The sequence below is a fragment of the Crassostrea angulata genome, chromosome 8 (assembly GCF_025612915.1).
Source record: "Crassostrea angulata isolate pt1a10 chromosome 8, ASM2561291v2, whole genome shotgun sequence".
In the NCBI taxonomy this organism is placed as follows: domain Eukaryota; kingdom Metazoa; phylum Mollusca; class Bivalvia; order Ostreida; family Ostreidae; genus Magallana; species Magallana angulata.
In genome coordinates this window covers 57,518,088-57,536,102 of record NC_069118.1, presented here as the reverse complement: position 1 = coordinate 57,536,102, position 18,015 = coordinate 57,518,088, and the positions used below count along the sequence as shown (strand labels likewise).

At 34.2% G+C, this 18,015-nt stretch overlaps 1 protein-coding gene across 2 annotated transcripts in view; it reads left to right on the top strand.

Annotated features, from left to right (window-relative positions):
* LOC128158922 (serine-rich adhesin for platelets-like) overlaps positions 1 to 18,015 on the top strand; it is a 93,279-nt gene that overhangs the window by 20,902 nt on the left and 54,362 nt on the right. For both annotated transcript variants that reach the window (XM_052821912.1, XM_052821913.1), the window contains exons 2-6: positions 245 to 305; positions 3,249 to 3,410; positions 11,565 to 12,866; positions 13,243 to 13,416; positions 13,671 to 13,814. In XM_052821912.1, coding sequence (XP_052677872.1) covers positions 245 to 305; positions 3,249 to 3,410; positions 11,565 to 12,866; positions 13,243 to 13,416; positions 13,671 to 13,814 — 1,843 coding nt within the window. The remainder of the gene's footprint in view (positions 1 to 244; positions 306 to 3,248; positions 3,411 to 11,564; positions 12,867 to 13,242; positions 13,417 to 13,670; positions 13,815 to 18,015) is intronic.

The window sequence follows — 18,015 nt, the reverse complement described above, 5'->3', positions numbered from 1 at the left end:
CACTCTGCGTAATTTAAAAAAGGAATAATTTTAGAATAAAGAGACGTCACTCTAGATTAAAACGGATGAAAGGTTACGTATTTAAAAAGACGAATCGAATTTCACGCTGTCGGTTTGTCTTTTATTAACTTTATTTTTTTTCACTTTGAGCGTTGGATGTTTTGAACGTGATTTATTTTGATGACGCCTAACGTCTTCTCATTACAATGCCGACATATTTATTATTCACTTTTTTTTTTAACAGATGAAGACTTTTCCATCGTTTGCCATTCTCTGCTTCCTAGTATGTTTGTCACAGAGCAAAGGTAAGCTAAACAAAAAAAAAACAAAACAAAAAAACAAAACAAAAACAAAAACAAAAACAAAAAAAAAAACAACAAAAACCCCACGCTACGACGGTAGCTAAATTAATCAACTGTGACGTCACCATGCAATTCTTGTTCAAACAAGTGCACCTTTAGGTCTTTGTGCAAAATAATGTAACGTTGATAAATGAAAAAAATGAAAAGGAATTTGTCAAAATCCCTATTTTAGCTATATGTATGAATAAATGATGTTCAGCACAATTCCAATTAATATTAATTTTTGGATATTTGTATCAAACTTATTTCACTGGTAAAACTATGTAATTTTAAATTTGTAAAACATAGGAAATAAATTCGTTATCTAGGTCCAACCAAGCGTGTACGGGGATTTACCACGGGTTGTATTCCATACACCCTTCGGCCTGAAGATGTATGGAATACAACCCGGGGTAAATCCACGTACACCCTACACTGGACCTGGATAACTAAATAATGTTATATAGAATTTACTCTTCATTTCTCATCTTTTGTTTACATTTCAAGATGTCAGAATTTGCATTTTCTCTCCATTCTTGATTTTTTGGAAAAAAATCGAGTTATTTCCAACAGAATGTTAAAATACTGTGAAATTTCATGTACAGTCACTCTGTATACATATTTTAGAACTGCTGACATCGGTTGGTGTGTAAAAAGTACTTGATATGTAGTCCCTATTTAGTGAAACAGTCAGTGAAAAAGACGATAAACTGAAGCCCATTATCCCTTGCCATCGTATAGTTTTTATTGAAGCAATTTGGTGGCCTGAAAAGGTCTTTTTCCGTGATTTCCACCAATTTGATGTATGTTTGCTGTGCCACCTTGACGTCAAAATTCAATATACCGTCGTTGTCCGATTTCTATTACTTAATAAATATAACTGTACCAAAACCATATTTTAACTTGGACTCGAAACTTGATCAAAAGTTTGTCACAATAAATAGCAAAATGTGAATACAAAGTTTGATTTCTTTTATCATATACTTAAAGCTTTTAAACTGTAAGTTTACGGACATTTAAAAAGACGAGGTTTTAGGTTTTTTTTCTCCGAGTTTATGCCTGACCATCGATTTGTTTATCTACCGTTGCAAACAAAATATCAACTTTTTTTTAATTTAACTTTGTTTAACTATTTGTCTGGTTTTTTTTTCCAATGTGTATGCCAACTCCCCCTTATTCGTCACTTACAAATGGAAATATTCGTGTTGTTTCATTAAATTCCGAATTCTATTTATGCATATCCATTTTCATAGAATACCATCAAGAAATCTTCGTCTTTATGCATTATTCATAAAATGGATTGACATTACATCCACACAAACCTGTAAAAATCAGGCAAACCACAAATATAGCCCGGAGGTAAGGTACTGACGATTTCATGAAAACTTGCAATCCAACAAAAGAATTAACAAAGAATGAAAGTGACTCTATCTGCGAGAGTTGTCTTTCTTACAAGGTTGACTGTGATCCCTAAAGTCAAGCTATATTGAAAATTGAATCGATTTTTAATTACAAAATTACATATTTTCGTCTACCAGTCTCCTTTTTTGTGTGTCAGCAGCTTTCAATATTTCTTCTGTCAAGTAAAATGTCAATCATTATGTTGAGTCAATCGAGTCAAGGTCATCGATAGCGGTCAAATGTTAAATTTACTTATATAATGGAAAAACTAGAAACGATCAATTAAATATAAGTATATTCCATCGATATTTCGTACACTTCGCTAAAATATTAACCAATGTAGGTTGAAATTAACAAAGAGATACAATGTATATAACATGAAAGTCCAAAGACTTTCCTTAACTTGCATGATAATAAGGTCCATTAACTCTGCCACTTAATACTGTATAGTAAGTTATCGCGTCGATTATTATTTGCGATCAATTTGTTTGCGGGAAAAGAATATATAAATCGTTTCAACAATTTCAAAACTTTGAGTTATTTAGAAAACTATCCTATTCCAAAAGTGTTTCTCGTGGTCGATACAGATTGATTCGGATTAATTTTAGTCGAATCAACAGATTTCAAAACCAAACACCAACAAGAATAATATGAGTTAGTAGGTGTCTTTAATAGAGTAATCACAGAGGAAATAAAGAGGAAATAGAAAAAGATACCTAAAGGAAAAAACAATGAGATATTGACACGAAATCCAAAATGTCAACGCCTGGGACGTTCTCTTGAGAAATGATTAAAAAGTTTTCTCACTTCAATTATTAACTAGATTTTGAAATTGAATCCAGTTACTTCTGTGGTGAATTATCACTCAGATTTTATTTACATGTGTATGTTCACTTGTAGGCATTGTGAAATCAGTAAATTTTTATGAATTTTCTTTTTCCATAATATTTTCATATTATATTTGATGGGTTAGCTTGTGTGTTTGTTTGTTTTTTTTTAATATTTTCAGAATCAAATTATATAAGCCAATATCTATGGAAGCATTATTGATATAAGGGGGGATTTTACAATACAAAAAAAAATTACAGCACGAATGAAACAAATAAAATCAGACAATATAAAATGTACAACAATACAAATATGAATAAAATTGTACAAATATCTAAATGTCAATCGTCGAGATACGTAAACATAGAGCAATCTTTGGTAAGACTTAAAACATTGAGCCCTATATCCCACTGTTGTCACTTAAAGTTATAATAACTAATACAATTTAAAGAAAACGGCCATGTATTTGTGATTTAATCAAAATAAGATATAAGGTTGTCTCAAAAATTGATTCATACAGTTCCGTTCTGTGAAGAATTGAAAAAAATATAATTATCTACATCTTTATTGAACAGAAGTAGCAGCACCACATTTTTTCACTTCAACAATTGTAAGTTGTTCATATTAGACTATTTAATTGGCGTCTGTTTTATAATTCAATGCTCTTTGTTTTCAAAGGGGAGACAACTACCACATCGATAGCTCCAGTAACAAGCACAGAAATGACCACCAACGCAACCATTGTGACGTCAACAGAGGCAGACGCCACCACAGATGACGCGATGTCTAGCTCTACGACCACGGAGTTGTCAAGTGCCACAGAAGCAGAAACCACATCAGGTAAAACTTTTTAAATCTTTAAAAACAATTACTTCAAATCTGGTGAATGGCTTTCGAGATACTAGTACTGGCTTTTCAAGTTTAATATTTGAATTATACATTTATTTTGCTTGGAATTGCTCAAACGTTTAAAAAAAGAGGCAAAAGAGCACACTTTGCAACAGATATTCAGTTTTCTGGAAACGAAAATTGTTGCCATCGTTTGTGACAGAAATTAGCTACTCTAAAATGTCAAGTTTTTATTAGAAAGAAGAAAATACATTTCTTTTGTCTTTTTATTTATATATTTTTTCAAAATTTATTTATTTATTTATTTTGTTTGCATATGACCTTCTTTTTATTTGATTTAAATTATTCTTCAAAAAATAAGAAAATAAAATAAACAATGAGGTTTTTTTTTTTTATAACTTATTAGCATTTTTCGCTTAAATTGTTCACAAATAATACATCTTTAAAAATTATGCTTTAATACTAACATTTTCTAATTCCACCAGCTTTGAATTGTTTCATCGTTTTCTTTTTTTAATTGAAGGCATATATTCTGCCACCATGCTTCTTGTGAAAATCTGCTTTCAGAATTGTTTTATCTACCATAAATTAAAGTTTTTAACCTGCTTGTTTCTTTGTCATTGATACTCTATCGCTTATATTTTCTTAAACAGAGGAAAGCCCAGCGACATCTTTTATTTCAACTTCAGTTACATACTATTCAACAATGCTAGCAGACAGAACAGAACTAACAATGCACTCCACCACAGACTCTCTTGCCGAAAATAACCTTCTAACAACAGAATACACCTCAATACAAACAGAAAGTTCTTCTACACAATCCCCACTAAGTGCCAATACCCAATCATCTTCAGAAGTCGCAGTGTTATCTTCAACACATACAGAAAGTAGTTCAACACAGTTTTCAACAAGTTCAAATGCCCAAACATCTTCAGAAATCCCACCATCTACGCAATCAACATTAAATGCAAATATCGAAACTTCTTCAGTAGTAACATCATTTTCTTCTACTCAACCAGAGAGTGTTTTTACACAATCATCTTCTTCTTCACAAACAGAAAATCTATCTACACAGTCTCCAACTAGCCTAGATACTCAACCATCTCCTGTTGTTACATCTACAGAAATTCCACAAACAACAGAAAATACTTATAGTCAAACAGTTGTTTTATCTACCTTAACACATAAAGAAAGTTCTACACAATCCACAACAAGTTCAAGTACCCAAACATTAACAGGACTCATAACATCACCCTCTTCACAAACAAACTTGCCCTCTACACAATCATCCACAAGTACCCAAACATTAACAGAACTTACAACACCCCCCTCTTCACAAACAAACTTGCCTTCTACACAAGCATCCACAAGTACCCAAACATTAACAGGACTCATTACATCATCCTCTTCACAAACTAACTTGCCTTCTACACAAGCATCCACAAGTACCCAAACATTAACAGGACTCAATACATCATCCTCTGCACAAACTAACTTGCCTTCTACACAAGCATCCACAAGTACCCAAACATTAACAGGACTCATTACATCACCATCTTCACAAACAAACTTGCCTTCTACACAATCATCCACAAGTGCTCCAACATCAACAATATCACCTACCTCTATCCAAACAGATTCTTTTTCTTCGCAAACAACAAAGGGTATTAATACTCATACATCAGCACATACAGAATACATGTTTTCTTCTACACAAGCAAATAATCCTTCTTCACATTCAACAAGTGCAAATACCCAAACAACTACAGGAGTCACATCATATTCTTCGTTTCAAACAGAAGGTCTATCTACACAGTCACCAACAAGTGCATATTCTCCAACATTTACAGTGGTAGCGTCATTTACCTCTACACAAACAGAAAGTCCATCTATACAATCAACACAAACTAGCATTACTACTCAAACATCTACAGAAGTTGCAACATCTTCGGCTGTATCATCTACACAATCAGCAAATGAAAGTACTCAAATATCAACAGAAGTAACATCATCATCTACCAAGCAAACAGGAAACCCTACTACGCAGACATTAATAAACGTTAATACTCCAACCTCGACGGAGGTCGCATCATCTTCCCTATTTCACACAGGAAGTTCTTCGACAGAACAGTCACATACAACTGTAAATTCTCCTTTATCTACAGAAGTCACATCGTCTTCTTCTCAAGCAAACAACCCGTCTACACATTCAATATCAAGTACAAATAATCTGACTTCTACTGAAGTTATTTCATCGTCTTTCTCACAAACAGAAGGACCCTCATCACAATCATCAACAAGTGTCAATACTCCAGCATCTACTAAAGTCATTTCATCAACCTCATCACAAGCAGAAAGTCATTCTACACAACAAATAACGAGTTCAAAGAGTTCTATTGAAGTTATTTCATCTACTTCTATTCCAACCGACAATCAATCTACCCTGACAACAACAAATACCCATAGCCAAACATCTCCAGTTGTTACATTTTCCACTTCTCTACCATCGGACAATCAACTATCACAAACAACAACATATACCAATAGCCAACTGTCTACAGAAGTTGCATCATCTACTTCTACACCGGCAGACAATTCATCTACGCAAACAACAACAACAAATACTATTGGCCAAACATCTCCGGTTGTTACAATTTCTACTTCTGTACCAACTGACAATCCATCTTCACATTCAACAACACACACTGTTGGCCAAACTTCTCCAGTTGTTTTATCCACTCCCACACAAACAGAGAGTTTTTCCACACAGTCACCAACAAGTGTTAATACCAAAATGTCTACAGAAATCACAACATCTTCTTCTTCACAATTAGAAAGCCTTCCAACAAGTGCAAATACCCCATTATCTACCGAGATAATATCTTCTACTTCTACACAGTCAGGGAATCCAAGCTCAAAAACAACTACTGTTTTTCAAACCTCTCAAGTCACATATCCACACACTCCCCCCATTACAAAAACACAGGCATCCTACACACAGACTACCCCTCTGTCATCTCCACACACTCCCCCCGATACAACAACAACAACTGAACACATATCAAGCACCACAAACATTGCATTAGAAATATCAAGTCCAAGCGACGTCAGCTCAACAGGTAAACAAATGCTTCTGGATCCTGATTCTCACATTTGTTGTGCCCTATCGTGTCTTGCTTATATATGGGCATGCGCCATCGCTACATTAAGCATGTCCGCCAGTTCAACTGTGTGTTTCACTGTGCAACCCTTTTTCATTGACTTTTGAATGACAGAATGGCACTCAATACACTAAATGTAAGAACCCATGTTGTAATATGTTCAACGATACACTGTATGAGGTATTCAAAGATTTCTTTCGCCAGATCAATTAGACCAAGGAATGACTCTAAGACGTATATAACAGTTTGGTGCAGATAAATAAAGATGTTTACTTAACAAGCAGAAAATTAAATGGTTTTTATAGAGCAATTGTTATTACATCACTTTCTACCAACTATTATCATTTTACCTTACAAAAGGTGCATCGCAATTACTGTGATTATAAAAGTATTCTGATTACAAATATGGCAAGCATACATGGAGTTTTCGCACTAGTTAATTAATTGCAGGTTCAACATTTATTAAAATGGGTTTTTAATCAATAATCTATAAATGCGAAGTTTTACGAAAGTTATTTTATGGTGATATAATGAAAACTATTAAAACATCCGAAGAAAAGCTTGATCCACATAAGTTTTACTTATAAAAAGTGATATTTATAACGAATGCATGTTTTTTTTATTTGAGCTTAAAAGCATCTTTTATATTAATGCGTCCTTACAATATTGACGTCTATGCCTTGTTTCAATACTTCAGTTACATTTACATCTGCACGTGACTTTTGAGACCATGTTACTTTTACAATCATATCCTCTCAGGCATCTACTTTAATCACATCTACTTATTTCTTATATATTACACGAAAACCTTTAATATGTAGCAAATTCTCGTCAAATAAAATGATGAGTATCTCACGAAATCACTTCATTTTTCATTGCACACCTTTCAAGCTGGTAAACTGCTCACAGAATTAAGTCACACATTCGCCACATAATATTGTGCGTAATCTCATGTAGATGTATTCATAATTTCTTTTCAGAAAACAAAGAATAATAAAAGCATATTTGTTTTGTCATAAGAAAATATCTACTGTGTCATATTATGATTTTATTCATATACATAACATATTATATATAGATTTGTGAATTTTTCCTCAATTTTGTTAAACATTACCTATCATATCTTCAAGGCATACAAAAGATTCAATTGATTTTTAAGGGGAGTTCGGAAAATATTAAGATATTTTCTCTTATCCTTTGGGAAATACAATAAACCCTTAAAATTTCACCAAAACGTAAATCATGATACAGTTTATCAATGTGAAAAGCTTCTTGTCCATGGCATTATTAGATCATTCCTGGTAAAGTGACAAATTTGTATTCTTCCAGTGACCCGTGGCAACCCAAACACGTCGCAAAGTCATTTTAACGCTTCTTACTGCTCCAATGTTTTTAAACACCTTACATACGAACGGAAATGAGAACTATACTTCATTTCTTATCTTTTGCTTTTATTCCAAGATGTCAACATTAACATATTCTATCTATTCTTTTTTGTGGAAAAATCAGGTTATTTTTACCTGAAAGTCAAATTACTGTGACATGTCTCTTGCAGTCATTTTGTACATATTATAGAATTGTTGACATCAGTTGGTGTGTAAATAGTGCTCGATATTTCATCCCTTTGTCTAAATCTTAGGTAAAGAATCAGTGAAAAAGACGATGAATTTAAGTTTTTTATTCCTTGCCATCGTATCGTTTTTAGCTCACCTGAGCTGAAAGCTCAAGTGAGCTTTTCTGATCACCTTTTGTCCGTCGTCCGTCTGTCCGTCTGTCTGTCCGTCCGTCCGTCCGTCTGTAAACTTTTTACATTTTGAACTTCTTCTCTAAAACCGCTTATCCAATTTCAACCAAATTTGGCACAAAGCATCCTTATGGAAGGGCGAATTTAAATTGCAGAAATAAAAGTCCGATCTGTTTTCAAAGCGGAGAAAACCTTGAAACTGTAGAAAAAGGGGGGTGCATTTTTAAAAATCTTCTTCTCACGAACTACGGACTCCAATTCAACGTAGTTGAGCATAAATTATCCTTATGGGAAGGAAAATGTAAATTGCAAAAATTAAGTGCTAATTCTGTTTCAAATCTGAGTTATTACGAAAATAATAATAAAGGAAAGGCGTGTTTCAGCTTCGAGTTCGGCATCCGGTAAAATGGGTAGGCAAGACTTGGCCTGGGCAAAACAAAAGATTGGCAGTTATTAATCTGCCAATCTCATTAAAATTTCAGGATATTTGATAAACCAGTATATTTGCATTCGCTGTAAATATTGCTGCAAAATAGTGCGTATTTGGAATTGATGATTGCCGATCTGCCCGGCTTTTATTTTGCCACGGCCCTGGTTTGCATACCCATTTTACCAAGACTCGTACTCATACTTCTAAAACGAGGTTCTTTGTTTAAAGCAGCCATAACATTATACGAAAAAGGGTCGATCTGACTATGATAAATTTGCTTGTTATGCAACAGTTCGCGTATGAAGGGAAATTTTTGAAACATGCAAAATATATTGGTGCCGATTTTGTGAGGTAAATTGAGGCTAAATATTTCAATGCGTTGACAGTTAACACATGACGTTGGTGTTAGCTTGTTCTGATTTTCGTTTCGTTTTCATTATTCATGCTTTGTAACCTGGGAACTATCGTCTGTATTTCGTGATTTTTACGTATCAAATCAAACAGAGACTTCGGTAAATCAAACAGTTAACTGTTTACCTGCGCAAATTAAGCAAAATCTGATGTATCAAAAGAGTACTGAAATACAATTCATTCTATCGGTAATTCGGCATTATCTTTTGCGTAATGGTAGATTAATGCAATAGGTTTTGTTGAGATGTTCGGCATTTTCTCTAGTTTATTCAGTTTAAATAGAGTTTGATATCGCTAATGGAAATATGTAGGTATATACATGTATATATATGATTCATTTCGAAAAAATAAATTGTGTTCTTTATTTGTTATAGTGCATGTTTCTTGTGTTTAATTGTTTACGAATTCTATTTACTAACCATATTTGAGTGTTAAGCTTCGAATTATAAGCAAGACACAGAGATTTGCTCACAATTCTATGTTTGTACACAGATCTTAAAAACAAAAGATTAAAAAAGTAAAACAATTGTCAATATTTATTAAAAAAATTTTCAAAGTCTGTTCTTCCAGAAACCAACTTTAACAACTTATTGTATTGTAAACTTAACCTTCTTTCGTCATTATTACTCCTACTGTACATGTGATCTTTGACTGTGTTTGTGTACATTTGTATAAACTCATTTTGAGCCTCAAATACCAGTGAACTTGTCTTGAGTGAATAAAAGAATTTAAAATCTTGGGCCATTCTTTTTTTTCCATTTTAAATGCTGAATAGGAAATACCAGGTTAAAAATCTTAAGCTGAATGTAATAAACTCATCTGAACAAAATATGACTCAAACCTAGGCGAACTGTGAGCTCTGTATCTTGCTTATAATTCTACGATTGACGCTGAAATTTTGGTTGAACGTTAGAAATTCTATATGAATTAGAGTATGTTAAATACTTGTACAAACAAAATAAAAGAATGATATTCTGTGTATACCTACTCTCTGGGGCCCCCTCTTTATACAATAAATAATGTGAAATCTACATCAATTTTGATAATTTTCCAGACACGAGTAAATAAAAACGACATATTTAAAACAGTTTCCATAGTTCTGACACATTTCTGTTGCGGGGATAAAGTAATTATCGCTATTCCTAAGAAAATATCACAGCGGAAAATTATCCTGGTTTGTACGCAAGGTAAATAACAGTCATTTAATTACAATGGAGAAGACAAATTAAATTTATGAATGTTTTTAATTTGAGGAATTGAGCACATTGAGGTACAATTTTCTTCTTCACATCTATACATGTAGGATTTTAAAAATAAAATACGATAACTTTATATTTTTTCAAAAATACAATAACTAGTATGTAGTTGATGAAAAAAATGTACCTATATGCTCTCATATATTTTGATCGCTTTACAAAGTGTGTGTGGGGGGGGGTTTAGAACAAAAATATAGGGAATAGGAAGTTAACAACTTACCAGTATACCCCTACCAAATCTTTAGTTTTATATCTTGCGAAGGATTTTCTTGTTCTGGTAAAAATAGTATTTCATGAAGGTACAATGTCAAATATTACGTGTATGCAAAAATAAGTGTAAAATTCGAATACTTGACAATATTTATTTTTGTTATTCTACCGAGGGACCATATGGCACAATATCTTTTGAACGCCCATTGTTGCTCAGGTGAGCGATGTGGCCCCATGGGCCTCTTGTTTAAGCAATTCGATGGCCTTAAAAGGTCTTCTGAGATGTCCACCAATTTGATGTATGTTCACTGCGCCGCCTTGACGTCAAAATTCAATATACCGTCGTTCTCAGATTTCTTTTGCTTTGAAATTATATATAAAAAATATCCGTATTTCAATTCGCACATTAGCGAATCTTGATCAAAAAATAGTCACAGTAAAATGCAAAACTAATATGTTTAATATAATTTCTTTTATCTTTAGCTGTAATTCTACGGACACTTAGAAAATAGATGTTTAACTTTTTTAATCTTTAAGCTCATGCTTGTGCCAGGTACCCCGACCACCGACTTGTTTATCTACTGTCGTAAACAAAATAGTAAACACTTTATTGCTTTTAAATATTTGTTTGGGTGTCTTAAATGTTTATGCCAAATTTTATACCAATATTCGTCACTCAGAATGGGAAAATGTTCGTGTTGGCTTAATAGTTTCCGAACAACCGTATACCGTAATGCGGCGGTGCAAAATAATTCCAAAACAAAACTAAGAAAAAAGATAATATGGCGTAATGTAGTATTGTATAAAACACTGAATGATGTAAACAAATGAAGCAGGCGGTCATAAGAAATAAGTTCGTGTGAGTATTGCATTGTTAAAACGCTGTCACAAATCATAGCCAATATTGCCTCAGCATTTTCCTTATTGATTTAGACAAAACGACAACAGAAGAAGCGACAACATCTTCCCCGGTTGCAGACACCTCCACAGCAACAGTTACCCAAGAAGCACCTTCTACAACATCTTCCCAGGTATCTGACACCACCACAGCATCAGTTACCCAAGAAGCATCTTCTACAACATCTTCCCAAGTATCTGACACCACCACAGCATCAGTTACCCAAGAAGCATCTTCTACAACATCTTCCCAAGTATCTGACACCACCACAGCATCAGTTACCCAAGAAGCATCTTCTACAACATCTTCCCAAGTATCTGACACCACCACAGCATCAGTTACCCAAGAAGCATCTTCTACAACAACTTCCCAAGTATCTGACACCACCACAGCATCAGTTACCCAAGAAGCATCTTCTACAACATCTTCCCAAGTATCTGACACCACCACAGCATCAGTTCCACAAGAAGCATCTTCTACCACAACTTCCCAAGTATCTGACACCACCACAGCATCAGTTACCCAAGAAGCATCTTCTACAACATCTTCCCAAGTATCTGACACCACCACAGCATCAGTTACCCAAGAAGCATCTTCTACAACATCTTCCCAAGTATCTGACACCACCACAGCATCAGTTACCCAAGAAACATCTTCCACAACAACTTCACAAGTATCTGACACCACCACAGCATCAGTTACCCAAGAAGCATTTTCCACAACAACTTCCCAAGTATCGGACACCACCACAGCAAACGTTACCCAAGAAGCAACTTCTACAACTTCCGAGGTTGCTGACACCAACACAACAACTGTTACACAAAAGGCATCTTCTACAACAACTTCCCAGATTGCTGACACCACAACAACGATTGGGCCAAACTCAACCACATCTACAACAACTTCTACAAAAACTTCCGAGGTTGCTGACACCTCCACAACAACAGTTGCCCAAGAAGCATCTTCTACAACAACTTCCCAAGTACCTTACACCACAACAACAGTTACCCAAGAAGCATCTGCTACTACAACTTCCAAGATTGCTGACACCACAACAACGATTGGGCCAGACTCAACCACATCTTCAACAACAAAAGCCGTAGAACCAACTACAACAATCATTAAAGTTGTTGAAACAACAACGACAACCTCAACATCAGCTGCCCCAACAACAACAGTGACAACAACAACAACTACTATACCTACTACTACAACTGAAGATAAATGTGCCGGTGTTGTCTGTCAAAACAACGGAAATTGTGTGCAGTCACCTGGGTCACCAACTGGTTACACGTGCCAGTGTAACCAGAATTACACGGGAGACACCTGTCAGTTTGGTGAGTATAAAGCTCATGTGACAAACTCGAGGCCAAGTGTATTTATTAAAGATTAATTTCTTAATGCTTTTCTACCATCATTCCCACCTTCAACTGTTCAATTTGAACCGTGATTACAAATTCTGTAAAATATATTCCAGCTCAAAATAAATGACAACTAATTAAAATAAATCCTATATCTATGGAATTTACGACTATCTGCTTCTTATAAAAGAACTGTCAAGTCAAAGAATATTACAAATCATACGGTTACAAAGAAACGTGCATAATAATGAAATGAAATAGATACTGAGACATGAACAATTGGTTTTCTGAAAAGATTTAATCATATACCAAGATTTTGTCACAAAAAATATTTTTTTTCTTTTACTGTTAGCTGTTGCTTCATACAGTCAGTGGGGCGAGTGGGGAGCCTGTGATCAAAACTGTAAAGGCGGTGTAAAAACTAGAACTAGGACATGCTCTGACGCCACAGGAGCAAATCGAGGCCAGGACTGTGGACCTGACTTGCAGGAGACCATGGAGTGCGCGGATCTTCCAGCATGTGTGGGTAAGTACAGTTCTTATAAATACCGGTATAACACACAATCATTTGATAATCAAAAGTAATGTACATCAATATATTATTTTGAACATCGCAGTCAGTACAGTATAGTCTTTAGAGCACCAGTTTGTATGCTGTTTCGGAAATTTAAAATGATCATACAGGCAAGCGAATTTTTCTTCATTTTCAAATATAAAACATACGTACGCTGAATATGGAATAGAAAATGATCTTAGTCAAACAATAGGGTTGCCTTTCAGTAACGACAGATCCATGTGCCAGCGTCATCAATCCGTGCCTGACGGACGGAGTGAATCACACGTGCCTGGTCAAAAGTGACGGCTCCTTCCGGTGTCTGTGTGTGTCTGGCTACGTCAACGATGCCAACAACAAATACTGTATCAGTAAGTACAACAACAAAAACATACTGTATCAGTAAGAACAACAACAAAAACATACTGTATCAGTAAGTACAACAACAACAACAACACATACTCAACACATACTGTATTAGTAAGTACAACAACAACACATACTGTATCAGTAGGTACAACAACAGCACATACTGTATCAGTAAGTACAACAAGGACAACACATTCTGTATCAGTAAGTACAACAACACATTCTGTATCAGTAGGTACAACAACAACAACACATTCTGTATCAGTAAGTACAACAACAACAACAACACATTCTGTATCAGTAAGTACAACAACAAAAACATACTGTCTCAGTAAGTACAAAAACAACACATACTGTAATAGTAGGTACAACAACAACACATACTCAACACATACTGTATCAGTAGGTACAACAACAACACATACTGTATCATTTATTACAACAACAAAAATAACAACAACATACTCAACTTATACTGTATCAGTAAGTACAACAACAAAAAAAACAACAGCACATACTCAACACATACTGTATCAGTAATAACAACAACAAAACAAACTCTATCAGTAAGTACAACAACAACACATACTTTATCAGTAAGTACAACAACACAAACTGTATCAGTAAGTACAACAACAACACACTCTGTATCAGTTAGTACAACAACAACATATACTGTATCAGAAAGTACAACAACAACACATTCTGTATCAGTAAGTACAACAACAGTACATACTGTATCAGTAAGTACAGCAACAGAACATACAATATCAGTAAGTACAACAACAACACATACTGTATCAGTAAGTATAACAACAACACATACTGTATCAGTAAGTACAACAACAGTACATACTGTATCAGTAAGTACAGCAACAAAACATACAATATCAGTAAGTACAACAACAACACATACTGTATCAGTAAGTACAACAACAACACATACTGTAAAAGTAGGTACAACAACAACACATACTGTAATAGTAGGTACAACAACATCACATACTGTATCAGTAAGTACAACAACAATACATAGTGTATCAGTAAGTACAACAACAAAACATACAATATCAGTAAGTACAACAACAACACATACTGTATCAGTAAGTATAACAACAACACATACTGTATCAGTAAGTACAACAACAGTACATACTGTATCAGTAAGTACAGCAACAAAACATACAATATCAGTAAGTACAACAACAACACATTCTGTATCAGTAAGTACAACAACAATACATAGTGTATCAGTAAGTACAACAACAAAACATACAATATCAGTAAGTACAACAACAACACATTCTGTATCAGTAAGTACAACAACAACACATACTGTAATAGTAGGTACAACAACATCACATACTGTAATAATAGGTATAACAACAACACATACTGTATCAGTAAGTACAATAACAACACATACTGTATCAGTAAGTACAACAACAATAACACATTGTGTATTAGTAAGTTCAACAACAATAACACATACTGTATCAGTTAGTACAACAACAAATACTAAAGCCATAAGTACAACTACCACAGGGCGAAAAACCATCTTTAAGCAAGTCCTTAAAGGTGGCTTAAAGGTGACTTAAAGGAGCTTAAAGGCTATACAACCTTTAAGCCGCCTTTAAGTCACCTTTAAGCAAGTGCTTATAGGTCCTTAATGTCCAAACTTCTTTAAGCCACCTTTAAGCCACCTTTAAGCCATCTTTAAGCATCTTTAAGTGGCATTTACGCTCTCTTTACACTGCCTTTACACTGTCTTTAAGTGGCCTTTAAGTCAATATTGATCAAGCTGAACAATAAAAACATATATTAAATGCAAAAGCTCTTTTATAGAGATGGGAGGGGGTCATCCGAGTGATAATATAATTTCCAAGGAAGGGGGGTGTGTGTGTTCCAGGCGGTTTTAATCGTCGCTCCATTAAACACAGATCGCTATCATCAGCACCGCTCCGATGGACACAGATTGCCGTTATAAAATTCTTTATAATTTTTTGGGGGTTTCAAAATTATTGTAGGGATGAGCGCAATCTTAATATGTGCATAAAACTAATTAAAGTATGTTTGTTTCCTATTATAAATTAATCGGTGAAAAAAATCTCTCTCTCTCTCTCTCTCTCTCTCTCTCTCTCTCTCTCTCTCTCTCTGTTCCTCCGGTTATTAAACAAAATAAAGATAATGAACCAAAAATGCATGATTTAATTTGATAATCGGTTTAAGGTTTGTATTTTTTTTTTCAATTTTCATCATTTCTAACTCTAGATCTGCTAGATACATGTTAAAGATGAAAAGACTCTCAACTGCCTTGTTATATCGGGCAGGATATTACTGCTTTGTTTGTCTAGACATAGTTTTGTTCGTTTGTGTATATCTAATTAAAGTCTATTGTTTGTCCAACTTAAGAAAACCCCTGGAACTAACACAGAATATACAAGATATACACAACAGTTGTGTCGTGTGCCCAGGTGCATGTTTGTGTATATCTAATTAAAGTCTATTGTTTATCCAACTTATGAAAACCCCTGGAACTAACACAGAATATACAAGATATACACAACAGGTGTGTCGTGTGCCCAGGTGCACGTCAGGGTTTCTAAAGGCGTTGAATCTTAGTATGTACGAGTATACGATAAGTCTAGTGAATAAAAGTTAATTTACATTTGTAATTCATTTTCAAAGTATTATTTCCTAGCTCTGGGTTTCAAAGATGTTACGTCTACAAATTAACGATACATGTATGTAAGAGTAAAATCTTGAGGCTAATTAATTAATGTACCGGTGATCATAAATAGGGGTTGATTATTTTAATATATGTATAAGGGTAAATATGTCAAATATACCCGGCCTGGCACATCATACAATTGTATATACAAGTCATTTGCAATTGCCACATGCAGTAAATACGTCACCGGTAATTGGTAATTTTGTTTGTTATAGAATTGATAGTTTAAAAATCATGTACATACAATTACATGTAAATATTTAAACATATTGGAACGGCGCCGCGATCATGAAAACCGGGAAATTGCGGGAAATTGAACAAATACCCTAATAATATCAATGCATTTCATAAAAGAAATGATTTCATTTTCTTTCTTACATTTTCATAGCTATAAATTAGATGAACGTATATCTACTCGGTTTAAATTTATTAACTAAGAAAGCCTACTATAGTGAACCTAACGGTTTCCATTTAGGTATAATATATTTTTGTTCACTTAAGACCAAGTTCCGTATTTCATTCTAAATACACGCATGCATGTAATTTATAAATTAGATATAATTGATTGTTACAAACTGAATGGTTTGTCAAAATCTTTTCAAGTAAACACATTCAATACAGTGATTCAATATCCACTGATATATAGGATATAAAAACGCTCATATATATGTAAGTTGCCGTGGCGCAGAGGAAGTGTGGTGATTCTAGAAAACTAAGGGTCCCGGGTTCAAATCTCGCCGTGGCCGGTTTTTTTTTGTGTTTTTTTTTTTCATTTTTCTTTCTAGAACAAAAACCGTTTTAATACCTTTTCTTTCATAAAGTTAATACATTTTGTTGGAAGTTAAGCACAATATTGAAATAAAATTTTTTTAATGGCTTAAAGGTGGCTTAAAGGTAGCTTAAAGGTGGCTTAAAGGTGGCTTAAAGAGGTTTGGACATTAAGGACCTATAAGTTGTCCTTAAAGGTGGCTTAAAGGGGGCTTAAAGATAGTCTTTAAGCTGCCTTTAAGCCATCTTTACGCTTTCTTTAAGCCATCTTTAAGCAACACATATAGCTTAAAGGTAGCTTAAAGGTGGCTTAAAGATCGTCTTTAAGCTACCTTTAAGCATCTTTAAGCTATCTTTAAGGAGAACTTAAAGATGGTCATTCATCCTGTGTACAACACACACTGTATCAGTACATGTAAGTACAAAAACAAAAAATATTATAGCAGTAAGTACAATAACAACAAGTACTGCATCAGTAAGAACAACAACAACAGCAAATGCTGTTATAGTAAGTGTGACAAACAACAACAACAAAAATAAATACCTGTTTCAGTAGCTAGTACGACAACAACAGAAATAAATGCTACATAGCAAGAATAATAGCAACAGAATCACATTTTCAATCATGGAGTCCAACAGTTAACTGTAACAAATGCTGTTTCAGTAAACACAACCATTACTAATGTATCAATAAGTAAAAATCA